General features: G+C 37.7%; 1 protein-coding gene across 3 annotated transcripts in view; it reads left to right on the top strand.

Annotated features, from left to right (window-relative positions):
• The window catches only part of SENP6 (SUMO specific peptidase 6), a 72,252-nt gene that overhangs the window by 2,834 nt on the left and 42,319 nt on the right, over positions 1-27,099 (top strand). For 2 of the 3 annotated variants that reach the window (XM_027892388.1, XM_027892389.1), the window contains exons 2-4: positions 16,759-16,852; positions 23,166-23,229; positions 23,639-23,781. In XM_027892388.1, coding sequence (XP_027748189.1) covers positions 16,759-16,852; positions 23,166-23,229; positions 23,639-23,781 — 301 coding nt within the window. Of the gene's footprint in view, positions 1-13,328; positions 13,360-16,758; positions 16,853-23,165; positions 23,230-23,638; positions 23,782-27,099 lie in introns of those variants that run through there. The other variant, XM_027892390.1, reaches the window with a different exon arrangement.

The following is a 27,099-nucleotide window of genomic DNA, read 5'->3' as shown; positions in this document are numbered from 1 at the left end:
TTCTCCAGTGAAAACAAAATGTTCTTTCTGGAAGGTTGTTCCTTGAATGATTTATCTGTTGCCTTTCTGGTAATGCTGTTCCTGAGCGCAGTGATTCATACTAGTGCATGTTTTTTGTCCAGTTCTGCGTATCTAATGTGTCGTCATTTTTTATGCTGTATTGTATGCACTGTTTAACAGTGAATATGAAATGTGAAAAATGTGAAAAAGACCCCAGGACTATAATATTGGACTCTTTATGAAGCTGTGTTCATTATCATTCTGGAGCACTGCTAATAGTTGATACATATCTCATATACATTGATATACAGGACATGCATGATTACTCTTCTTGAAGTGTGAGGACTGTTAGAATTTATAAGTGTGGAAAGTACCTTATTTTTGTTATTTAATGTAGTTTGCAAGTGGAATTAGTAAGACTGTGCTGAGTTTACTTTTGTACAGTAATGTTTCAAAGTTATGGGCCAAATATGCAGAAAATCACACTAACAAAGTAGTCATGTTACATGGGAAATCTTTCCTGATATTGAGGAATACAACTTTAGTGATTTGATATTTCCATCAGCAGCAATTCCTGTGTTCTTTAATTGATAATCACACCTAAAATATAGAGCATGATAGGCAAATCCCCTTGGATTTAAAGGAGGCATGTTAAACATGTGGAAAGGGAGAGAGAGTACTGTTGATCATTACCCCTGGAGGAAAATTATGGGAACTCCTGTTTTCTGCCTCTTCCACTATTACTGACTGTTGTGGTTTTGCTTTGGGTCAATTTTGCTTTCTACCCCCCACACAATTACTACTAGTTGAGAGAAGGGTTTTGCAGACAAAAGAGAGACAGGATTTGGGGGAAAATAGTATAAACATTTATTACTAGTAAAACAAAAACTATTAATAAATTAAAAACTAAAGAACTATATTTACAGCAATTTCTACTCAAGTTGAAGTGCTATATATTTACAGAAATACTTCTTCCCCTTTTATACTAGTCCAAGGAGAAGAAGTAATCTCATTTTGTATTTTCGGAGTTCCAGTTCTCTCTCTCTAGTAATAGATCTTCAGTAGCAGCAGTATTCTCGTTGCAGTTGGAACTTTTTCTCTCTCTTTTTCGCTCTGTGTTGGCTTCCAGGGCTGGGCTTACCCCCCTCCTGGGCTAAGACCGAAGGCTGGAGGTTACCCAGGTCCCAAAGGGTCTTCCTTCCATAGGCTTGCAAGGGGACACTTGCTTACTATGGATCTTCTTCCACAAGGTTACAGGGGATAATGGTTTAAGAGTTCACCCCTGTTTCCCTATGGAGGTCCCTCCCCATGGGAGAACAGTCCTTGATAGACTTCTCGGCATGGGTCTAGCACGGATCCACACACACACGGATCCCAGCATCTCACATGGGCCGTCTCGCTCCAGCATGAGATTTCTCAGGGTCACAAAATCTTCAACAGCAGTATGGATCCACACATACACACGGATCCCAGTATTCCACCTGAGTCATTACTGCTCCAGCACAGGTTTTCCTCAGAGTCATAAATCTTCACCAGGACTCTGCCTCACTTCAGTCCTTCTCATGAAGTCTCGGTTCTCTTTGGTACATCCACAGACTCTTCTATCAGTCGCATGGGGAGTCTCCTTACTCCAACAAACTTTTACAAGTAGCAGGGTTTACTTTTCAGTCTTTTCCCTGCTGAGGAGAGAGAGCGAAAAGGGGGGGGGGGAACAAGCCCCCCCTTTCGCACTTTACTTTTCTTGCTGCAACTTCAACTGCCAGCTTCAACCTTGGAAGTTCCGTTATCTTTCGGCTGGAATTCTTCCACAGCGGTTTCTGTCCAAGCAGTTAGAAACTTTTTTTTCTTCACTCTCTTACAAGAAAGAAGGGAGGACTTCAGTGCTGCACCTGCTCCCCCCACCCCGGCCCAAGCCGGGGGAGGAGGGAGTTTGGCCCTGCTCGGGCCCGCTACTCCTCTCTCCTACATGGCTGCTGCTACCAATTCCAACTGCGCCAACAACCTTCTCTTCCGTTTTCTTGAAGATGTAATTAGCAAAGGCGTCACTGGACTTTTGATTGGCCTTTTTGTCCGGAAATTACCTGGACAAAACCATTTTCAGCCCCAGGAATGGGCTGGTGGGCAAAACCACGACACTGACTTGCAAGAAATCGTAATTTTGCTTCTCCAGCATGAAATTTAAAGTAGGTAAACTTTAAAGTATTATCCAAAAGAAAGGAGAAATGTATTATTCGTTCCTGTTTTCTTATTTCAGTCTTCTGGTGGTCACAGTAGTGACACTGAGAACCAGTATTGAATTTGCTTTTCGAGGATCTCCTTTCTAAGGAATGTTGCCAGTCCTTACCTTCAGAGCTGCCGAGAGATTTCAGCAACACCGTGACAGGAATTTGCTCAATTTTCATTCCGTTTTCTTGACTACAGATTTCCTCATAACAATAGAGAAAACTATGTGGACTACCCAATAGCAGCAGCAGAACAAACTTCACAGTTGTCTGCCAGAGGACTCCAGAGTATTGCTTTGTTCCTCTTTCAGCTCACATGTAAAGATTTGTCTTCACCAAAGCAAGGGTTGTAGACTAGTGTATTTTCTTAGAGGTGGCTGACATTCTGGGATGGTACAGAAATACCCTGCTTTTGTGTATTAGTGTAGAGTTACAGAGTTGTCATTTGAAGTGGTTGTCTCTGCAGCCTTTCCTCTGCTTTTTTTGGTTTTGTTTTTAATCATATTGAAAAATCTCACTGGAGCAATAGAAATTAGGAGGGTAGAGAAGAGTTTATATTCACGTGGAACACTTAAATTTTCAGTCTGCCACAACTGTTTTTTTCTTAACAGTGCCATTTAATTATTAATTGTTGTAATTGTCTTTGAAGCAGTCTCTGGTGCTTTGTTTATGACCTGTGGAGATAACGATGAGCTTGAAAATGAGGGGAAGAGTTGTTTCAGGTATCATGGACCTTCTTCTCTGTACATAAACTCCTGCTTTGTCCTGTTGAATTCTTCTCTGGTTTGCATTGGTCTCATTAATGTCCAGACATGTCCTGTTCCTTCTTTCTGTTTTTCTTGAGAGTAATTTTCTATCTGAAAGTGGTGAATTTGTAATTCTTCCCTGGCTTGTTTATGTCTCCCAGTCCTCTGATCCATTCAGAATTTCTTTGCAGCACTGCACATGTGTCTTCTTAGACCTAAAGACTATTCAGCTGTCCCTTCCAGTGGTCTTAAGAGTAAGGAATCTTCTTATGGACTTCAATAACAGGTTATTTTCTATGAGTGAAACTCACTTGTTGAGAACCATTTCTCAGAAAAGTCAAATTGAAAATATATTCTTACTTTTTGTATTTTTTATATGTTCTGGACGAACTCGGGTGAGAGGTGGCATGAAATATTAAAAAGGCAGGGTGCTTCTTAAAGCATGTAGAAAGATACTAAAAATAAACTTAATTTATCAATTACTGCTCTATAACATACGTTGTAATATGCTTAGCAATGCATTCTAAAGTAATAGGCTGTGCTCCAGTCCTCTTCCACATCATCACCTTCTTAATTTTGAGACATAGGATTCTAGGAGTCCAGGCTTGTCCTCAGCTTTTTGGAGTGGAAAGCATCCAAAGTGCAATTTTCTGGTCTTCATTAGGAGGCATTATTATATGGTAGTTTTTCATAAATAACTTCTGCTGTAATAATTTTTCACAAAGTGGGACAGAGAAACTTCAGGTGTAAGAGTAACTAACTGTATTGTTTGGGATGTCTTATTTTCTGGCACTTGGATTTGGTTGTAAAGCACTAGTCTTTCCTCAGAAAAAGTACAGATTTTATACCAGTTTTTAGTGGCAAAAAAATAAATGAAATGAGAATGTTGATAGAAGAGATCCTTATACTCTTCTTTGTGTAAGTATAACTTACACAGGTATACTACTTCTTTGTGTAAATATAACTAAAAAAGTAACAGTAATAACGTAAGTAGTAACATCAATATATGGTTTGATAGCAAACATAAACCAGCAGTTTGCAAATGTCATGCTTGGATAGATACTTTTCTGATCAGCCTATTTATATATTTTAGTCTTTTGCTTCTTGTTTTATGTACAAGAATAAAGCGAAATGGGTTATTTATTGTGGTGGTTTCAACAACTACTTTGGCTTGTAGTACTGTTGTTTGTACTTGTAGTACTGAATGAATTTTGGTGCAGTATCAGACTTCATCTCTTTGATAGAGTTTTAGCATTGCCTCTTAATTGAGATAACTGAGGAGCATCGAAGTGTTTTGTGTTGTAGCAGGTCCTGTAATGTGAGACTGATCACTGAACTTGTCACTTTTAAATACTGCTTTATAACAATAGGGATTTTTTTGAGTCACCTCTCGTAATTTTGCCTCCTCCCTTCCCACTCATAGGACCACCTGGTTCTGATCCCCCTGGCATAGGCAGAGACACCTTCCACTAGAACAGGCTGCTCAAAGTCCCATCCAACCTGGCTTTGAACACTTTCAGGGTTGGGGCATCCACAGCCTCCCTGGGCAACCTGTTCAGTATCATAGTAGAAAATCTGGTCCCTGGCTAGTGCTTTGTTATGAGTAACAAACACAGTAGTGTAACTTCTGTTTTCCCAAAACTTAAACTCTTTTGTTTCACAGAGGAGTAAAGGACTCAGAGATAAATAGCTAGAAATTTCATGAAACTTGGCAGCTTCCATGAAACAGAATTCAAAATTAGTTCCCCTGAAGAGAAGGTTCCAGTGTTGCCTCAGCAAGGTTCAGTTTGCTGCTGACTGGTGGTAGTACCATACACTGCCTGGGCAGTCAGGCGTCAGGGCAGCTGGAGCACTCAGGAGTCAGGGCATTGTATGCCTTCATCTGTGTGTGATGCAGAGAAAGGAGTGGAAGAGTGTGCAGGAAAGCTTGAGATGCTGCAGGAGACTGAGAAAATAAATAAAAGTGGAGCTATTGCGGTGGGGGAGACTGCCGAGAAACCGTGAACAAATTCTGGGTTTTTTAGGGAAAAAGGGCAAATGTAATTGTTCTTTTAACTTGGTTGTTCTAAAAGGCACTTGCAATGGGGGGTGAAGGGAGCACACTGAGAAAATTTTTTTTTTCTTGGCATGTCTTAGCACCTATTTGGTCCCAATTTGGAGGATTTTTTTAAGGTAGAGGCATTCTTATATAGGTTAAAATGTTTTATACTCTACACTTGCTTAGTTACCTAAGGTGAAGAAAATTAAACATTAGTAAAAATATTACTATTCTAATTCACTTAGTAGAATTAAATCTGTTGACAGTTTATCTTACACATTTAATATTTAAAAAGCACGTGTTCTTAGCTTCCTCTCACTGTATTCAGCAGCCCAGTATGCCTAATATTTTCAGGTGAAGCTGACCATAAGCTGTGATGAAGTAAAAATTGGTGTCTTCTTTTGATCAAGTCAGTTGCTTATGAATGTCAGTTCCGTAGTGGGTGCAACTCCATTTTGGAAGCAAAGCTGCTTGTGCTCTCCCCCACCTTTGAGACTTACCACTTGATTGCCAAAGAAATTGAACTTGCTGTGTACTGTCTTGCCAGACTGGCACTTTGCCAAACCTTTGTTGAATTTGCTCACTGAAGGGTAAACTATAGAGACAGGACAATGCCTTGGACTGGGGAGAGCATACAGACTCTGTGAGAAGGGTAGGACATTCCCCCTTTCATCTCTGCCTGGTGATCTGTTGAGTCAGGTGAAGGTGTGATACGTAACTTAAGCAAAAATATCCCAAAGTTTAACAGCAGCTTTATTCTGTCCAGGGAAGTGCAATTATTTTAAATAACAGATTAACTTCTGCAAAAAACAAGTTTATGGTGAAGGCTGGCGACTGGAGGGAATAAATTATCTGGCTGTGGTTATTCTTCCCAAGTTGGTCAACAGGTGTTTAAAAACTATTTGTTAACGGACAGGTGCTGTAAGGGTTGCATGAGTCAAGGGAACATTTATGAATGTGTTCCCAGAATTTCCATGAAAGAATAATTTGGAATGAAAGACTTTGAGATATCTTTTCTTTGACTGAATCTTGAGTGATTATAAATAAAGAACAGTGATGACTGAGAAACTCTGTGAAGCTTTCCTAAGTTTTTGTTTGTTTTCAAACCATGTAAGCTGGAGCAAAGTCTCCCTGTGTTTTTGTTTGTGAGATTTTGTTGGTTGGTTGGTTGCTTTTATTGTAAGACTTGCCACAACAGTGTTTTAGGAATGATAAATACCGATAATATTCTGCTGGTGTGGTAAAACATAATACTATAATGCATGATTAATAATGTGTAATTTTAGAAATTTATGTCTGTAAGAAACAGCTGCAAAATATTTGTTATTTTCATGAACGTGTTTTTATCCAGTGCCATATGATTGTTTCATTTGTACTCAAATTCATTCTACTGATGTATTTTTATTAATGTCTTAGGATATAATGTTGTATTTGTTTGGCATGTCCAATTTTTATGGCTCATTTAGCAAAATATGAATATCCTGCTGATGACAGAATTTAATATGCCAGTCAAACAGAAAGATTATTCAAGAGCCCATTAGATGAGAATTTGAACTATGCAGTAGATGTTAGGTTTCATATTTACAATTGCCTTTGTAATTTCTGAGGCTCACTTCCTCCAGAAACATTTACTAGAGTCCATTGTAACTTTATTTCTACCAAGGCTTATTGCTAAAGAAACAATTTAAGAATCCTTTACAGTTGGGACTAAACTTTTAAAAGTGGACTTCAGGGCTGCTCTGGTCCAGGTTATGATGATTGCATATAGCTGGCACAGTGGAGCAGTAAATCTTTAATTGAGATTTAATAGTTCTGCTGTAAGGCAAGGATATTGTAGCTGAATCTTTACCTGCTTCACCTGATGAATACCACAAAAAATTATCTGTAACTGGTAAAGAAGTTCTTCATCATCTAGCAAAGACTGTTAGAAAAGGCTCTGCTCATTAGGTGGAAGAAAGACTGTGCCCTGTGATAGAAAAAACTGATAGATCATGGTAAGCAGGTGCTTCATGTTTGGATGGAAGTGGCTGAAACTCATCTCTGGTTGCAGGATCATTTCTTAGGAAGGTTTTGCTTCAGCTGTGTTTTGAGTGCTGTTTCTTGAAAAGTAGTTTTATAACTAGGTGCAATTAGCAGGCTGGCATCTATTATTTATTAAAAATGAATTGGTTGATAGCACTTCTTCATCTTCACTGCTTTTATGAGGAATTACTGAGAAAATGTTTGTTTCTCAAGGGATGTTAAAGTTGGTTTTTAGCTTTTTAAAAAATAAAGGCTGGTCAGTGAATTTTAGCATACTGTGGCTTAGTTAGCAATTGTCAGTGTTCCTTAAACTCATTGTTAGTTCTGGAGAAGTTTAGTACTTCCATTAGAAAGATTTCAATGCTTTTGATGCAGTACTGGAGTTGCATTACATACATCGTGCTTCACTGCATGATGTAAAGATCTCTAATTGCAAAGGAAGTGGAAGTATATAGTGTACAATGTGAGCAGGAGACTCTTGCATGTATTTGTGTTGCATTTTACTGTTGTTTTTTTTTTTTTTTGTTTGTTTGTTTTTAAGACATAATATACTTGATTTTTAACTGTATGTAAATTTGCAGGGTCACTTTCTAGCTCTTAGCAGGCCCCATGTGTGGGGCCATGCTGTATGGCTGTGCAAGGAATTGTGCCAGCAATTTAGGACAGGCTCAGGCCCCACTGTGTGGTGCTCGGAGTGACAGTGGTGCCCCTCCCAGAGACAGTGCTCACAGCTGTGCCTGAGTCAGCAGCGCCGCTCCACCGGCTTCATGGCAAGTTGGCTGAAAACTAATCCTGGAGTTAGGGGGAGGGAAGTATTGGTGGAGCTCGTCTGGTACTCTTCAATATCAGAGATCCAGTTAACCTGACTGCTCTCTCATATGAGTAGGAAAGCTTCTCAGTGTCGCTAAGAATAGGAAAAAAACCCAGGAATTCAACCTTTTCAGAAAGGCAAATACAGATTTTTTTCTAACCACTTAGAGTTTAACTAACTCTTTCGTTGTCCTTTCCCTGCTTAAATTTTTTGGAAGTGTGCCTTTTTCATGTGACCACATTTTTGATTTTTTTTTTTTTTTTATTTGAGGTTGCTGAGCATTTTCTTTGTGTGCTTTTTTTGCTGTCCATTTCATGTGAATTTTGAACAGTTGATAACATAGAAATAGATGTCTTGCTTTCTTCAGCTTAAATTACATTTTAGAGTTACTTGTTATGGAAGAAACACTTCTCATGGAAGTGTTCAAGGCCAGCCTGGATGGAACTCTGAGCAGCCTGGTCCAGTGGAAGGTGTCTCTGTCCATGGCAGCAGGGTTGGAACAAGATGATCTTCGAGTTCCCTTGCAACCCAAACCACAGTAAGAGTTTTCTGTCCTGCATTTGCATGTTAGGTTCTTGGAGAGATCATGGAACCTTTCTGGATTTTAATTTCTGTATGTTTTTATACAGGGGATAATATCTATCTAACATAATCTTTGAAAGTTTACAGGATAAATCCAGAAGTGCTAAATAGTACAAATTCTTGATATTTTTTCCTAATTCTTCTTGGTATGTAGATACATGCTTTATTTCAACCTGATGTTCCAATTATTGCAGCAAATGTGGAAACCTTTTCAAAGTGTCAGTTGCCTAATTTCCAGGTAGTTAGGCTAGGTTATTAATCTTATTCTGTATGTAACTGCCTTGCAGCACTTTCTAAAAATAGATTGCTGTTTGTTTAGTGCTGCTGTATTTTGGGTTGACAAGCTTAGGTTTTACATGAAGATGGATCCCATGGTGCATAACGGAGTGTGCAAATCAGATGCATAATATACTGTAAGGTTTCCTGCTGTGTTTTGCTTATCTTCTAAAACTCTTCCAGTATTCAGAATTTGAGATCCTATATGATTAACATCACATACTGATTTGCCACAGAGATTGTATTCTGGAATTCTTGTTCAACTGTCAGTCTTCCTTGAAATGGCTTGTTAGCTTTAGATACTTTTTCACATTTTGTGAGTAAATTGGCAGTACAGAAATTGTTCCTAGCCTAAACTAATCTTTTATCCTTTAATTTTATCCATAAAAAAAGGAGGATACTGCTCTTATACTTACCTTTCCTTCAAAAACAATGAAACTTTGTTCTTCCTTTCTGAATTTTTAGTATATCTCCAGTCTAGCAATAATGATCTTAAATAAAGAATTATTTATATTCATAATCTTAGAGATGAAAAAAATTACTTTTTTGTTTTTCTTTTTTCCCCCATTTATTGTTGGAACTTGCTTTTGATGTTATTTCAGTTATTTTACTTGTGTGGAAAGTTTGAGTGGGTGTCAGACTTACTCAGAGAGGGAAAAGAAGAAAAGTGACCAAGCTACTTCATTTTGGATGTGTTTGTGATGGTGGCGCAGTTGCCTTAGGTAGTGCTTTGTACCTATGAACAGTCACTGGTTTTATTTGTCTGCTTGTTGGAGCATCATGTCCAAACAAAGCCCAGCTAGAGCAGGTTGCTTAGGGATTTGTCTGGTCTCCATTGCCTCCTGGTTGAACCTGGTCTACTCCTGAGCACCCGCATGGTAAAGAATAAGTTTCATCTTTAGCAGACTAGCCTCTAGGTCACCAGATCATCCTTGTTGCCCATCTTGAAGGGCAGCGATGTTCTTCCAGTCTTTGGGAACCTCTTTGGTGCCATGACCTTTTAAAGATAATGTAGAGGTTCCTAACAGTGACATTAGCAAGCTCCCTCAGCACCATCAGATACATTCTGTCTGATCCCATGGACCTTCTACATGCACAACTGGCTTAAGCGCTCCTTAATCATACCTTCCTCGACAGTGGGTGATGGTGCATTCTCACACATTCTGCATAAAGTTGGGGAATTGTGAGGTCAGAAGAACGTAGCAGTGAAATCTAGGGTGATGGAAAAAAGAAAAGGATCAAGTTCTTCAGGTTTTTTCATGTCCTTTGTCACTAGGTCCCTGTCTCCTTGAGAAGAAAATACCCACATTCTCTGCAGCATTCCTTTTGCTACTGGTTTAAATAAAGATGACCTCTTGAAGTACTCTGTATTGTTTTCTGATGCTGTCATAAGGGCAGCATCCTTGGGTGGTACCTCTATATCTCTGCTGGGACAATCAGTACAAAAGGTCAAGAAACGCTAATCCATCATGTGGTTATCACCACTGCCTAACCAGAAAAACTTTGAAAGGCTTCATAAAAAAACATGTTTAACATACTTCAAAGTTCTATCCCTTTATCCTCATCTGTTACTCCTTGTTAATACTTTAAAAATGTTAAACACAGTTCGGCAGGTGATCAGACTTACACAGTTCTGTGTTCTTCAGTCCTGTCATTCAGTATGATATTCTGCACTGTAAGCGGCCCAGTGTGTATGTCCTGAAAAAAAAACCCATTTATCAGAATATGCAGATGGTTTCCATCTTTGAAGTACAGATCTTTCATAAATGCTTTTGCTTTGCGAACTTTTTGTCCAGGAGTGGATGCTCTATATTTACCGTTGGTTTTCTCTTGACTTCACATTCTTGAAAGGGCGTGGGGGTTTTTGTTAGCCATCTGAGAAATTAAATTCCTTCATGTGAGAAAGAATGTCTTTATTTAGTATCCATTACACTGGTTATCACAGAACTTTACTACTAAACTCTGCTTCACGTAATATTTCAGTTGCTATCAGGTTATGATTACTGCCTATTATTGGAGGTGCTTTTGATGTGTTTTGCCTCTGCAGCTAATTAAGGAAGCAGAAAGTTAAAGCATCTTTTAAACACTAGGTCTCTAAATCTATACCCATAAATCTAGGTTAGGCTACAATTCCATGCAAGTTTCTTTGTATTACAAATTTCTTAGTACTTTAAACAATCCTGGTTCCTGGATGGACCTTATCTCTGCTGTGGTGTCACAGCTGTGTTGTGCTAGTATGGTTGAACAGATGAGGGAGCTGAGAAGGTTGAAAAAAACCTTTTCCCCTCCTCTGCTGCTCAAGGGGTTTTTGCCTGAATTAGTTTCCTTCCCCAGGTTTGCTGTCAGTGCTCACACGTCACAGGGTGCAGGACAGGAGCAAGAAGCCCCAGCTCTTAGGAAGTGAGAGGGATGTGTAAAACTGTTCATGTAGTGCTGCTTCAGAATGTGAAAATGCAACCTCACTCTGGTTACAGAGTTGATGTACTAGAGTTGATGGTATCAAAGCTGGAAGATAAGCTATTTTGCATAGAAGCCTGTCTAGAAGAATAATGAAGCAATGGGGGAAAGTAAACCAAAAAAACATTTCTGTGTCAGGATTTTATGAGTACTTCTATCCTCTTAACAATATATCTGATGACTCTAAATGAGCAACAGATTAGACAGCTCAGAAGCATTCTTTTTAATTTACTTAAATATGAGTTGGGATGAAGGCAATGATTCTGAGTACATTTAAATTAATTTACATTTTCTGTGTGAACACTGCAGTATCTGATAATTTGGTTGCGATTGTGATGGTCTAAGCATTTGTAAGATGAGGATTGTATTATTTCTTTACCAGTGTAACTGGGGGAAAAGATTGTAAACTTCAGGTCTTCCTGGAAAAGCACCTGGGTCCTGAATTAAACCTTTGTTTGATTCAGGTTTCATGTTCAGGATGGTTCTTGGACATGCAGAAATAGATGAGCTCTCGGCAGATGAAAGATTTATAAAAGCCATTGTGTATAATAGAAACCTTAAAGTCTGTACTGTTATATTCCAGGAGTGGTAGGGAGTTATGCTGGCAGTCCAGTGATGCATATGGAAAAGTTACTTTACTAGAAAAATTGGTCTTTGTGTGGACAGTAAATGCATCTGGCTTCTTGGTGAGTTAACTCTACAGAATCATAGAATGATTTGGGTTGAAAGAGACCTTAAAGGTCATCTATTTCCAACCCCTGCCATGGACGGGGATACCATTTACTAGATCACGTTGCTCAGGACCCCATCCAGCCTGGCCTTGAACACTTCCAGGGATGGAGCATCCGGAACTTCTCTGAGCAACCTGTTCCAGTGTCTCACCACCTTCACAGTAAAGAATTTTTTCCTAACATCTAATCCAGATCTTCCCTCTCTCCATTTAAAACCATTGCCCCCTGTCCTATCTCTATCTGTCCATATAATTAAAGTCTCTCTCTGTCCTCCTTTATTAGCCTACTTAAGGTACTGCAAGACCTCAATGAGGTCTTTCCGAAGCCTTCTCTTCTCCATGTTGAATAATATACCCCAGGGAAGTGGTCACAGCTCCAAGCTGCCAGAGTTCAGGAAGTGTTTGGATGATACTGTCAGGCACATGTGACTCTTGAGGATGATCCTGTGCAGGGCTAAGAGTTGGGCTCCATGACGTTTGTGGGTCCCTTCTAACTCAGTGTGTTCTGTGATTCTGTGTTCCCACCTTCCGATCATCTTTGTGGCCCTCCTCTGGATCCACTCCAGCAGGTCCATGTCTTTCTTGTGTTGAGGACACAGGGCTGGATGGTCTTCCCTTTTCAGCTGTTGCTGTCATTCCATCATAGAAGGCCACCAGATTGGTCAGGCACAATTTTCCCTCAGTAAAGCTGTGCTGGCTGCTTTGGATCAGCTTCTTGTCTTTTACGTGCCTTAGCCTATCTCCTAGGAGAGTCTGCTCCGTGATCTTCCCAGGTACAGAGGTGAGGCCCAGCTTTCCAGGTCCCCTGCAGCTCTCCACCACGACCAAAAAATTGCCACACAAAGCCAATATGGTATCATATCCAAAATAATAAAGCAATGGGGATGTTTTTCTAGTGAGCTATAGTATAGATTCATATGGAATGATTTACCTTAGAGCAAGAGGTAAAAGACATGCGAAAAAAATCTTCTGAGATACTGTCTTCTGCTGGACATTGGCACTTTACTAAATACTATCTATGTCATTCCTCATCTCAGTGTTTAGACAGGCAGAATTTTAAAGAATTTTTTTTTTGCAGCTGCAAAACTTTGCTCTTTTTTCATAGAGATTCACTATGAACTTTTTTCACTCCCATTGAATTGCGTTCTGACACTGTTGAGTGAGTGTAACTCGTGCTAAAGGAATTTACAAAAGTGTCCACACATAGTAACTTTAAGTTGTTGATCTGCTTTCTGACGGTCTTCCTACAAGCGTACTTTCCTTTGTAATCCAAAATGTGATAATTGGGTTTTACATGAAAAGACTGTATGGGGATTTTTAAAAGGCTGGCTTCAGGATGTGGTTAATAATGACAGAAATGTCTTGAATAAAATACAGATTATTTTTTCAGGAATTTTTTAAATTGGCTTTTTAGAAAGGGCTTGTAACTGATCAGAGTTGTTCAGAAAGCAGTAACCTATGTCAGCTAAACCTGTGTAAGTAGTCTATTTAAATTACAGGTGTTTTCTTGGGCTTGGAATTGCTATCTCCCTTGGTGTCACTGCACCAAAGGGAGCTTGTGGGGGAGGAAAAACGATAGTGCAATCTGCTCCAGCATGCTGCCTTCCTTGGGCAGAGGTACTGCAATTAGCTTCTATTGACTAAATACCTTAGAGTGAACTCTGCTTTTCTGAATATTTTCAGCCTCTGGGTATGAAAGCATCTTGCTGATTAAAAGGGGCTTGATAGTGTACATAGTGAAAAGTGCAACATGGAGGTGCCAGCTTTAAACCTTAGTACAAAACAGTCAACAACTTAGCCTATGGAACAGATTACTTGCTATCCCTGTTTTAAAAAAAATAAAAATTCCTGTGTAGAATCAGATACCAAGTGACCATTCAGATAAAGTAACTCAGGTGAACACCCTGGCTAACATGATGGTTTATTTCTAGATTTACATTTTTGTTAGGACCAAGAATGCTAGAGAGAGTAAAAATTGAGTGAGCAGAACTGGGATACTTATACTGTTCTTGCATAGTCAGCTGCATTGATCAGTAGTGGTGGACAAACTGTCCAATCCAGAAATGCTTATTTAAAAAAAAAAAAAAAGGACTACAGAAAATATTAAGAAACTTTTTGAAAAGGAATGAAAAGCTGGAGTGTAAAATGTTTGCAGCCAGCTTGGAAGTTCTTTAAAGATAGCATCTTGGAGGCTTACAGTATGCATCCTGCTTATTTAAATACATTTCAAAAGGCCCCCCCAACTGTTGGCCTGGCTAAACAGCAGGGTAAGGTATAACATCTGAAATAAAACATCATGCTGCTTAAATCTGATCTTTTATCTGAATAATGAAATTAGAAAATAATAAAAAAGCTGGTAGATTTAACCTATAATTACAATGAATTAGTAACTCCCAACAAGCATCAGAACTATTGTTAAGTATTTGTTCAAACTCAGCAGGAAAGTTTCAGGAGTATCTGGAGGGTCCATAGACAACCTGGTTGTGAAAGGCGGCTTAGATAAGGTCGTAGCTGAAGAATGGAATCACTCGCACTTGCTTTGACAACACTCACAGAATCTGTCCATGCCAGAATCTTTCTTAGTAAGGAATGTGATACAGTATATGACTCAAACCGAAACATCAGTGGAGGAAATTGCAGTACATGAAGCAAGCTGTGAACAAGGCAGCAGGATCAAATGGCATTCCTCCAAGTGTTGTAAGAGGAACTGGGAAATAAAGGAGCTAATGGCTGTAGTGTGTTATGAGTGGTTAGCATCATCTTTCTGCTACAGATAAGGAAGGTAGCTAGTATGATAGCAGCTTTTTTAAAAGGCATTGGAAGTGTTTGAGGAACTTTACATCAGTGAGCTTTGTGATCGTGCAACCCAAATTCATAGAAATGATAATAAAGACCAGATCTGATTTCATCATTATGTCTGTAAAGTCCTTTACCAAAGGCTTTGGGAGAGGCTAAGTTGCCTCTGAATAAAATGAAAAGTTTTGTAAGAAAAAATTGGCAACAGATGGAAAGAGAGGGCAAAAAAAAAATAATTTTTTTAATAGAAGGAGTTGAATTGAACTGCATGAGGATCTGAGTTAACACTGGTGCACAGATACAAGGAAGACGGTATGATAGCAAGGTGGCAAAGTTTTCAGATGTTTAAACTTTACTTGGGTTAGTATAGTGGCTGGCTATGTAAAGCAAATTGTAGATGCTCAGTTTTTGAGTTATGTGGGTTGAAAATAATATATGAAATTAAGCAGGTAAATGTCAAGTAATCTAAGTGAATGAGAAGTATGAAAGAGGATTTTTGTAGGCAGTGATTGGCTCTGAAGTGGTTCTTAACCAATCACGGGTGAAAGATGGAATTATGTAGTACATAAAGATTGGTGCAGTTCTCCTTAGCAGTGAAAGTAGGTCTAGGAAAGGAATAAAGAACAAAACAGAAATATCATCATGTTGATTCTGTAGAAATCCATGGGATCTTGAGTTTTCCTGTTAGTGTGTGTATCCTCTTCTCAAAAGGGGTGCAGTAGACTAGAAGAGGTTCTGAGAGAAGCATCAGAGAGTTATTTAAAAGCATGAAACAGCTTTCATCTGAGGAAAAATTAAGCTGACTCACTTTTTTGCCTGGGAAAAGGATGACTATGAAAGGACGCAACAGGGATCTATGCAATCGTGAGGGAATAGGCAGGATTACATATTACTGTCTTCCAAAGTATATGGAGTGGAGGAGTAGAGTACTAAGTAAGAGCAAAAGGTGCCAGTTTGAATCAGAACAAACTAAATGAGATACTTTCTCATATAATTAAGCTGAGCAAGATACTGTTGATTCTTTAAAGAAGGCTTGGTTTAAAAAGCAAGCAGGGAGAAGAAGAAAGTAGGAATAGTTGTTAAACGCAAAAATATGACCCACAGATCAGGAAGCCTGCAGTAGATGCAAGTAGAAGGAAACAGAGGTTGAATATGCAATAAATATTTCTGGGGGCACTGTTTATATGGTTGTCATAGACATCTGTTGTTGGCTGTGGTTTTCTTATTCTTTTCTATCAGAGTTGCATTTATTATTTTTAAATGCATTTCCACAATGTAAAGAAAAATGTAGTAAGAAAAAACACATGTAAATTGTACTGAAATCAAAGCAGCTGCATAGTTTGTCATGCAGAATTTGTGTGAGATAGCTCTTGGTTGCAGTAGTCAGGGTCCAGAGGGAACAGTGTCTTGCTGTAATGAGCGCTGTCTCCATGCTTTGGACCATCTCACTAAAGAATACCCCATGCTATTGTATTATATGAAAATCTCCACAGTAGAGAAATCTGAAATTTTATGTAATATGACTGTTTTAAGAAAGTTCAGGTTTTTACTTAGTTGATGATAACACTGAAATTTCAGTTAGCGTTTAACGTTAATTCAGGTCAGTGTCAGATGCTGAATTAAAAAAAAAGTATGGAACTTGGGATTATTCAGAACTGTTGGTTTTATATGGAAAAATTAATATATATGTTTGGGTATTAGACAATGAAGTAATAAATTTTAGAACCCTTTCTGCATGTAACATATATAATTCATATCAGAGAAGCTACACTTAAATTTATGGGTTTCAATAAAACAGTTGAAATAAGTTGAAAACAGTTGTTACACTATCTCAGGTCATCATTTTTAACAGTTTGCTAACTTAGTGCATTAATAAGATGTTGACAGATACTCATATTTATTTAAGTAAATGAATTGCCACTGCATTGATGAACTTAATCATCAGATGATAGTTGAACACTGACATCAATAAAATAAATACTTGGGGAATATACATGCATCTGGTTTACTCCTTTAGTTTGTGTTAATTAATAACTCAGCTTGAAATCAGGACTTACCTTAACTTGTTTTCATTTCAGCTTTGGATAGATCCCAGTCGAAGAGAGATGGAGGTTTTAAAAGTAATTGGAGCTTTGATCATGCAGAAGAAAGTGAAGGAGATGCAGAGAAAGAGTAAGGATGCTTTTATCTAGGCTATCAAAAGTATAAATGTCTATTTATAATTAAATACTTATTTTTTGTAATTTATGCTTAAGAAACAATATATAATACCTTAAAATTCCAGTAATTAAGAAAAATAGTTTCAAGTAAGTGTTTATTTTAAATAGTTTTGCCATACAGAATTGCATTATAATGTAAATTAATTGTGAACATGGGGATTACAACATAGGGCACAAGTGTTGCAGTTGTCTTTGGAGCTTCTGTGTAAATCTAAGGAAAAGAGATAAAAAATATGTCAACATGCAAAATAAGGAAATCAGTAGGTAGGTAGGGTATCTAAGCAGTTTCAGCTTTCCCTTTAGCAGTGTTGGTTCTCAGTATTTCACAGTTATGACTGAAGTACTTCAGTAGCTTTAGGCCTACGTCAGGTTAAACTGAGCTTAAAAACCGTAGATTTTTTTTTCCCTTGTGCTTATTTCACTGAGTAGAGTTAAGGAGGGTTGTGTTCTGTTACAATTTATTCCTTTACGTAGTATATTTGGATTTTGTCTAAAACTTAAATCCCACCTGTGTAGTTTGAATGCATACTTTGTCCTTATGACTCTTTTTGTTACTAATATGTTTTCTCAGTATTATCTTATTTATTTCCAAAATGACTAATGAATTGTTAAAAAACAAGTGTCATGCATGAAGAATGTGTGTCAGATTATTTGTTGTTCTTAGATATTTGGAGATTAGGACCTGAAAGTTAAAAAAGTATGCTGTGGTTCTTTAGGAAGAAGACACTGAATCCTGTGATTAAGTACAAAAATATTCATATATGAATTTGTATCTTGTCATATTCTGCCAAATTCTGTGTGTTGGAAGGGAGATGGTAAATTAGACACACAACCATGTAGGCGGCAGCAGCAAGCTATGCTGCAATCTTATTGAAACATTAAGAAATGTGAAGTTTCAGTCATTAAAAAATTAGGAGTTCATTGAAGTGTGAGGTAAGCATTCAGAGCTCTTGTCAAAGAGCTGTATCAGAAGTTATAACCACTTTTTTAAAAGGTTCACAAATTAAGGGCATTTTAGTTTTATAAAATTAACCTAGGGTTTTTCCCTACCAACTTTACATCCATTTCCAGCGCACAGCTTGCAGCTTTTTTTTCCTTCTCATAATTTACTGTTGTTTTCTGTCCTTTTCCAACTGATGTTGACTTAAGAACACAGAATGAGATAGAGTAATGATGCTAAAAAAAAAGAAAAATTATTATTGAACATATGTTTCATATAATTGATTTTAAGATTGTGTGTCTGGGTGATTTCTCATTCCTTTCAAATATTCTGTACGATAAACTGTTTTCCTGTAACCAGAATTGAATTTTTATTACCTACTTAGATCAGTAATTTGCTTTCATATCTTTGAATTATGCAGAATCTTATCTGGAAATAGAGATAAAAGAGTAGTTGAAAATTGATTTAAACTGGAGATCCTGCCTTTTTTTTACTTTCCCATCCTCTGATACCATTTGAGGCAGCTTCTCATTCACTCCAAACAGCTACATGTTGTAAGCTGCCCACGTATTTACTTTTGGTAATACCTAGGTTTGTTTGTCTTAAAGGCATAGTGGGCTATGAGCATTTGGAAATAATTTATGTATTTTGCTTTTCTGATGCAAAACACTGACAGAAGGGAATCTTTAGAAAACAAGAGTAAATTGTCCTTTTTTCTTCTAAATTCCCTTTAACCTTAGAACATTTCATATAATTGTTCCAGCATAAAGCTTTGTGTGTCCCCCAATATTTTGAGTATAGTGTGCAGTAAGTAGGTATTCTGACAATTATTTAAAAATGCCATTCTTGTTAGCTGTGGTGTGCTCAAATTATGTACAGTGTTTGAATCTTGCTGCATTTCTTTGTGGAGAGAGCTGTAAGTCTGAAGCGAGCAGCGGGATGCATCTCATGGTTGCTGTTGAGGCACTGGTATTATAGTGCCTGACCTTGTCACAGCTTTTTGCCCTCTTAATGGCAGACACACAATAAGTTTGTTTGTTTTGAACTAACCTAAGAATAACATTCTAGCACTTAAAGGATTGGCTGTATTCTTGCATTACCCCATGAGACCTGTGCTAATGTTGTTGGTTAGTACTGGATGTCTGCTTGGATTATCTTTCTTCAGTGAACTGAACACAGAGTATGTGGCTAATGACCTCCTACCAAAGCAGTTTTTAGAATAGGTAGATTTTTTTAAGAGAAGGTGGAATTAACTTGGGGAATTAAATGGGCTTAGTCATAATGGTAAGGTATCGAGTAATGAACACAAAAACGCTAAACAATATTTGTACACTGAAGAAGGTTTGGAAAAATTAATGATCTCTCAACACTATACATATTTAAAATGATGCTAGAGTTGATACTTGGCTTGGAACTAGGAATCACAGAAATTCAGAATGATCATTGACAAGTATCTTACCCAAAGTCAGTGCCTGCAGAAAATATTCAGTCCACTTGAATAAAAGTAATATTTTTGACGTTCTAAATGATTTGCTCTACTGAAGACAGCAATCAAGATGATAGCAAGTGATGTGAGACTTTTTTCTTCCTTTGCACTTGGAGATCCCACGGGAGAGGATTTTCATATCTGGGTAAATGTTTGTGAAATATACCTCAGTATGCTCCACAGTGGTTTTGTAAACGGATGGGCCCAGTTTGCTCTTGGCTGTCATACTGTTTTCTTAATAGTCTAGACTTCTGCCTTCCACTGAGATTTGTTCAAGAGCAGCCTTATCAAAAACAGTGAATATTAATAAATGGTTCTGGTTTATTTGCACTGTGGTATCTCTTCTTAACTACCATTTTTTTTCAAAAGTTTTAAATTTTTTTTCCCTTTTATTCAGGGCAATAAACTGCTGAATGGAAAAACAATGTACTATTTTATTTATTTCTGTTTGGCCTTTTTCCAGTACTTTTAAAATATGTCATAGTTTCTCAAAAAAGCCTCCCATATTTATATAGATGTTTTATGCTTCTTTTGTGAGCTTGTTAGTAAGGTACTGTGGCCTCTAAAGTGATGAAAACTTTCTGTTCAGAGGCTCAGTTCTTAATTTTTAGTAGTTTTAATTAAGGTTAAATTAACCCTTAATTATGGTTATTTTTAATGGAATGGCACTGTCAACTGTTGTTAATACCACTACTTCTCTTACGCCCCTAATACTGAGACTTTTTTTTAATGTGCTGCCTACCACCACGTAACTTAAAATAAAGAATGTACACAGTGCACTGTGAGGGGAAATCTGGCAACCTCCTGGTTTTAAATGTAATAGTTTTCAGAAAGAAATTCCAATTAGGTTTGAAACACAGCTGTATCAATTGGTAGTTGATAGAAATATGCCTGCAGCTTATTAGAGTGTAACCTCAGTGGTCAACAGAGGTTTAAAGTTTGGGTACTTGAAGATAGTAGTGAAAACATGGTTTAGTACACTGAGCTATCTAACTAACTGTTGCATTAATATGTTTTTACATTTTGAAACATTAAACAAATGGCAAGTGATTAGACATAAGTAAACAGAAATTTTTGTTTTTCTTGTTCAGTGCCTAAATTTGAATGCGTAACTATGCATTCCCTTTCAGAAAGAACTCTATTTAGGTAAATTACTTCTAATTTTTTCCCTTAGTTTTAGTAAAAACATTCATTTTGTTATAAAATTTTAATGAAAGTATTGAAAAATTGGAAGTTACTGTTCCAATGTGAAAATAAAGAGGGAATGCATGGGTTAAAAGTGACAAAGTGTGGAGGCATAGCATCCTCCCAGCACAACCACTGAGGTTTAATTTCAGCAGTGTTAAAAACGTTGCTGACTGGTATGTGGGGATGTAGTATAGTGGGTTTTTTTCAGGGCTGTATAAATTGCATCTTTGAAGCAGGCAACTGCAAGCATGTGATACATGAGCAAATAGCATTACTCAGTTGCTATGTATTCTGCTCTCTGAAAAAACAGCCTTTCTGGTACTGATGCATTGTGGTGGTTTAACACCAGCTGGGAATTAAACTCCAAATAAGCCTCTCCCCTTTCCTCCTGTCCCCCTCCACTGAGAGAGGGACCAAGGCAGACTATGGGTTGAGGTAACAATTTACTGAAAACAAACAGCAGTGGAGTAAGAAACGCACAGTAACAGCAACAATATTAATAACAGAAGTAAACAGGAGAGAAGGTGCTTTACGCACAAAAGGTATTCACCACATTGACTCACTTCTGCATGGCCACCAAGACAATGACAAGATGTTGGATATTCCTGCAGCTCAGCAGTGACACGGGGTTATTCCCAAGACAAAGACAATGTGTCAGGCGCTCTCCACAGCCAAGGTTCCCCGCCCTCGAGCCCAAGACAAATTAAAAAGAATGATGGAGAAGCCCCTAAAAGCCAGATCGTCTGTGCTGTCCTGATCAGCCTGGCTCAGCCCTGCTCAGCTCCTCCTGGCTCTGCTGGGCTGGGTGCCCACAGCTCAGCTGGGCTCCTTTTGGCAGGGCTCAGACTTGTCTCCACCACTCCATTCCCGCGGCTGCTTCCCGCACTGGCACCACGGCGCACGCCTGTCGTGGATGGGTGTTTTAAGGTTACAGCACCACATGGACTCAGCTGTTCTGGCCGCTTGGAGTTGCGTTCTTCTGGAGGGACAGGCTAGAGAGGGACAGAGTCTGCAGTGCTGGGTCCTAAACGTATAGCCACAGGAGAAAGGTGTTTTGAAAATCGTCATTATTTTTCTATGAACTGAAGCTGAAGAATGGAAATGTTCCTAGAGGTGAAATGATCTGGCTAGGTCAGTACAGTAGGTGAATGCCAGAGCTGCAGATACCATAGTTGCTGTTCATATCTGTGCTGCAGTTTTTTGTTTATTCTTTAGGATCTGGAAAATTTCTGAAATTGTTAAACTCAGTGTCTTCTGATGAAGGGTTGAGAAGCCTCAGTGAGCCTCCTTTGAAAGAATAATCTCTCCTGAAACAGAGCTTAAGAAATGTTGCAGTATTCTAAAATTTTAATATCCATGTGTAGTCTGTGCAGAAGCTTAACTGTACTTTTTTGTCTTTGTTTGAAATTACTGATGATCCACTACAATGTTCATTTTCCAACGAGCACCTAGAATTGTGGTGGTCTGTAAATGAAAGGAAAATATAACAGTGGGACACTGTGTGTTGACATTTACGTAATTCTTGCTATATCAAAAGCAACAATGTCCACAGTTACCTCCTGAAGTTTCAGAGTCTGCAGATCTCACCCTTTGAGTCAAAAACTTTTTTTTTTTTATTTTATTTGCTGTTAAATGAAGGGAAATTTTATTCATCTGAGTGATTCCTAATATATATAAAGAGCTAAAGTCACTGTATTTATTGCAGTCAGCATGTCATATCTGCAGCTGAGAAATGTTTCCACCTTCACCTCCATACTTGTTTCTCTTGTGTAGCTGTTCCCTTGGAACTCCTGGCATAACTGCTTGTGTTCTTAAGTAATTTCTGCCAGAATGGTCTTGATTGAAACTATCCAAACCATGCAATGACAAGTTGGCTGAACGTTGGGTTGTTTGTTTGTGGGCAAGAGAGGAGAAACCTTATCAGGATTGATGAGAAAGGATTATCTGCAGGTTGCTTCTCCGGGAAGCAAGGATATGTTAGCCTACTCTAGCTGCGGTCTGTATAAAATGTGTGGTTGGGGTTCTAATTTAAATACTTCAGATTTTTGGAGGATAACTGCCTATTGCTGAAAAGAATACATGACTTTTTTTTTTTTTTTTAAATCTTCTTCACCATTCTAATATTTGGGGATTACAAACATTGAAACTACTAAAGAAACACATTTTAATGAGCAGTAGAACCAAACTGAATATGTTATTTTTAGGAAGAGATATTTTTATAGTAATCCTATGGGATAAAATTTATTTATATTAAGTTCTTCTCCTAAAGCACTATGAAGTTTGCAGTTTTGAACTACATACTTGAACATTGATCTGTATGAACAAATTATGTTTTATAGGTTAAAGAAATATGTGACTCAATTTAACAATAGGGTGTACAGTCTTTTATGGTGTCAGTAATTGAATTAATTCTTTTAGTTTTGCTTTTTTGTGAAATCATTTGATGTGCACTCTGAGTTCAGGTTCACATAATGCATCTGATCACTATGTTGCTTATTTCACGTTCCTGTGGTTTTATGCCTGTAAATACAGTATGTATATGATGCATTTAAAGACAGAAGAGAAGGAAAAAACCCTTTGTGTGCTTAAAATGTTTTGCTGATGCTCTGTTGGATTACAACATATGTGCTTTTCTCTCCCACACCTGTCTAGCGAGGCAAATCTGCTCAGTTTAGATGAGAGTGATGACCCTTTCAGTCCCAATGAAGAAAGAAAGGTAAGTAATCTCTTTATCTCACGGTGAAAATGTATCTTTAAAACATGCTAGGTTCTTAAACAGTATTGCACAGTCATCTATGCAGCATTAAAAAATGAACAATTATGTGATGGTTTAGGACCATATGCTCAAGCTGTCTATCTGCCTACCCTTAATGTTTTTGTTCCTGTCTTGATTTGTATTGTAGTCTGAAAATACAAGCATGAATAATTAATGTTAGACAGTTATTACTATTGTAATATCAATTATACTTTGTTTAGTAAGGAATCCTAGTGAGTAAGGGTATAGACAGGTACAAAAGCAGTTTGAAAAGGAAGCCAAAGTACTATTTATATTAATATTTTGTAATTAATTTTGTCCTTTTAATTTTATACAATTATTTTAATGTTCATGAATTCTGTCATTACAGTCATTTCGTTGTCGGCCTGGAACTATCGGCAGTAGCAGTGATTCCATAAAAGCATTTGCAAGGCGAGGCAAAGCTGGAAGCTTCAGACTTTTTAAGGGGAACGCAATCGGCCTCAACATGATGGGAAATAGCAAGAAACTTAGGTAATACATTTAGTTTTATGTTTGCTTGCCTACTTGATCATTGATACAAATCAACACTAAATAAACAGAATTTCTGGTATATTTGCACTATCTGCTGTGCATTTTAAGAAGCTACACTGTGCCGTGTTTCTGAGTAAAGATAGAAAATTAGATTGTTTAAGGTCTTTCCTCTTCCAAAATGTTTAACAGCACATTAGTAAAGTACCAGAAGCCTATGGAAATGGAATTAGAGCATTCACTGGCATATTTGTCAGTACCTTACAAACATTGCCTGCGTGTGCTATTTTTCCTTCTATACAGTGCTAGCAGATAGAAGAACATTGGTAACATCCCCATCAAGAATCTCTTCTTACCATGACCATGAATTGCCAAGGTTCACTCAGGATGCATTTTCTGTTTCCTTGCTGCAAGATATAATTTAATTTAGGAGTCGGAGACTGTTTCTTTAAAGGATTCAGCAAATGCCATACTCCTGAATTGCCAAGGTTCACTCAGGATGCATTTTCTGTTTCCTTGCTGCAAGATATAATTTAATTTAGGAGTCAGAGACTGTTTCTTTAAAGGATTCAGCAAATGCCATACTCCTGTATGATAGCTTGAGCTTGTCACTTGCATTTAGAGCTGACAGGAACAGTGTTGAAGCATTCAGTGTTGTACTTGCTTGTTACTACTGTCCCAAGCTTGTAAGAGAATTATTTCTTTACTTAGCATATAAGAGAAAATGACATATTCAACAAACTTTCTCAGGGAACATTTCATATTGCTGAAGTGCACTCAGTTGGGTAACTTTTGCAGGAAGGGAATATTCATGAGATAGCTAATTATAATTGGAGCAGTCATCAAATATCCAACCTCTGGGTGGCTGTATGAGGGACGTTCTTGTCTTTGTTCTTGCATGCTGATCCCTAAGAGCATTGTTGGTTAGTGGGATCATTCTTATCACAAAGTCACTTGAGAAAATAAATCCTTGAAGTCCCATGTGCTGTGAATCCTCTCCTGCTGTTTTGATCTTTGAGCCTGATGTCTTGAGATAGAGTAATGGGATGTTATTTGGAACTTTAAAAAGCTGTAATTTATTTAATAATGGCAAGTTTTTTGTTATAGGCTGAAAGAACCTTGTACAGAGGTCTGTTACTTTTCAGCACATTCAAACACTATTTGTCATCTCTTGCCATCTCTGAACATGGGTACTTCCTCTGTCCCTCTACTAAATTCATTTTACATTTACTCAAATTACCACAGTACTTCATTGTCTTTGATTTATGCTGTGCAAATAATGTTTTGTGTTTCAATCTTTAGATGTCTTTTTTTATAAGATTATATCCAGATTTCTGTCTTAATCCTCTTCAAATTTACCAGTTCTTACAGAATCATCCTGGTCATTTCCATTCTTTAGGATTCTGTTCTTGAACATAGATACGAAGATAAAAGTAACTTTAAGAAATCTGTCAAGGCTCCTTTGGCCTGGTTTAGTGAAGAAGCCTGTGCATGCACATTGTATTTGGTCGTTGTTTTGAGTGCACTTAACAATTTAAAACAAGATTCCTCTAGTAACTAAATTTTCCTCTATCTGGCTGTGGGATTTGTAGTGAAATCCAACCTTACTACGTAATTTTTCTCTCTTTTCTGTTAAAGCAGTCATACTTCACTGTGTACGTTATTTTGATTAAGTTCCAGAATGGTATTATTTTTAAGATAAATAGTTACTGAGGTTTTTTTACATGGTCTAAGCATTTAGTTCAGACATTCTGTTACCTGGATTGGGACTGCTTTCTACTGACATTATAAACCTAAGACCTAGTATGATTTATAAAATTCAACTAAAACAGTAAAATCTGTGGCATGTAAACAGGCATCCACCTTCAGAATGGAAGGTGCTTAATAGTTAATCTTTCAGTATTTGAAATCTTCAACTAGAGAAGATTCTAGAAGTTGATCATGCAGCTAAGCATCTAAATTAAATACAAGGAGATCAGATACTTGATATTCTTGATCTGTTCATGGTGATTTTTATCACAGTGCTGAAGTCTTTTTCTCCCACCTTATCTGCAGAATAGGCATTAAAAACAAGCACTTCAGATCAGTGGGGCTTCACTCAAATGAGTCATATTGTAGTATATAGTCCCTGAAATTCAAAAAGTGAGTGACAAGAACTTCAACCAACCAAAAAGTTATGGTCTGTTACCTGATGAATCAAATCCAGTATCAAACTCCAACTTAACCATCATAGTTTTGTTTGTATTTTTTTAATCATGAGGTTTTACTTTAATTTGCTTTTATCTTTGCTAGTTTTCAGTAATTTCTGTCAAAATTTCTCAAGTCCCTTTTACATTTTTGGGGGTGAAGTTTTACTTAAAAAGCTGTTTGATGAACAGCAGAATTAATGTACGCTGTAGTTGTGTCCTGTGTTTTTGGTTGTGCTTCTGTTACTTCTAGATTCATCCCTTTGCCCAATGAAGGATTGTTTTGTGCTTTGCCTCTTGATTCTGGGGTGTTAAGAAGTCCATAGGATCAGCTGATAGAATCTGATGGTGTAACATCAGAGCCTACACTTCCAGTCATTCTGTGGTTTCTGAGACAACATTAGTGATACACGTATTGTTAAAATAATGTAAGTTCTTTGAGACTTCTAGAACATTTGTTCTGTCCAGGAGCTTTCTGACCATTATATCAAGCTGGCTTTAATGTCATATCTTAATTTTCATGAAACTGTGCTGAAACTTGCAAACCCAGGTTTCGGTTCTCATGTGCCCATTTTGCAACTTGCTAGGATTCTGTGACTGAATTTTCTGGTGTTTCTCTCTGCACAGGGTATGTTCTCTTCAGAGAACAAGATTATAGAGCAGATTGCATTTTACAGCTGTCTGAGTTGGAAACACGTCTGACGCCGTATGAACCATTTTAAGTCTGCCATCTAGAACAGTCTGCTTTGACTCAAACCTGATCCCCCAGCAGTCTGTGATACTCTATTCCAGCACCTACTGGAGTTTCTCACTACTTGAGTGTGAGGCAGAAAGCAGAAGTGCTGCTTAACAGTTTTTTCTGCTGTGGGGGCACAAGACAGAGTTTCATAATCATGATAGTTCAGCAAAGCTCAGATCCAACAAATACAAAGACAAAACATGAGATAGGTGTTTAAAGGCTTGCTTGCTTGTTTAAACTCCTTAGGTCTTAAGCCTTTGGGAAGACATTCCTGCACTCTCCTTCTGTTTTCTTTTTCGAAGACATTAAACTGAAAGCCAAAGAGGATTTGAGACACTCTGAAGTATTTAGGGCAAGTAGCTGTCAGCTTTTTATTTCTCAGGTGGCAACATTAAA

This window comes from Empidonax traillii, unplaced genomic scaffold (genome assembly GCF_003031625.1).
Source record: "Empidonax traillii isolate 1590-97213 ecotype Southwest subspecies unplaced genomic scaffold, ASM303162v1 scaffold348:size657943, whole genome shotgun sequence".
Lineage (NCBI taxonomy): Eukaryota > Metazoa > Chordata > Aves > Passeriformes > Tyrannidae > Empidonax > Empidonax traillii.
The sequence above is the reverse complement of the archived record's forward strand: the minus strand, read 5'-3'. Positions and strand labels throughout refer to the sequence as shown.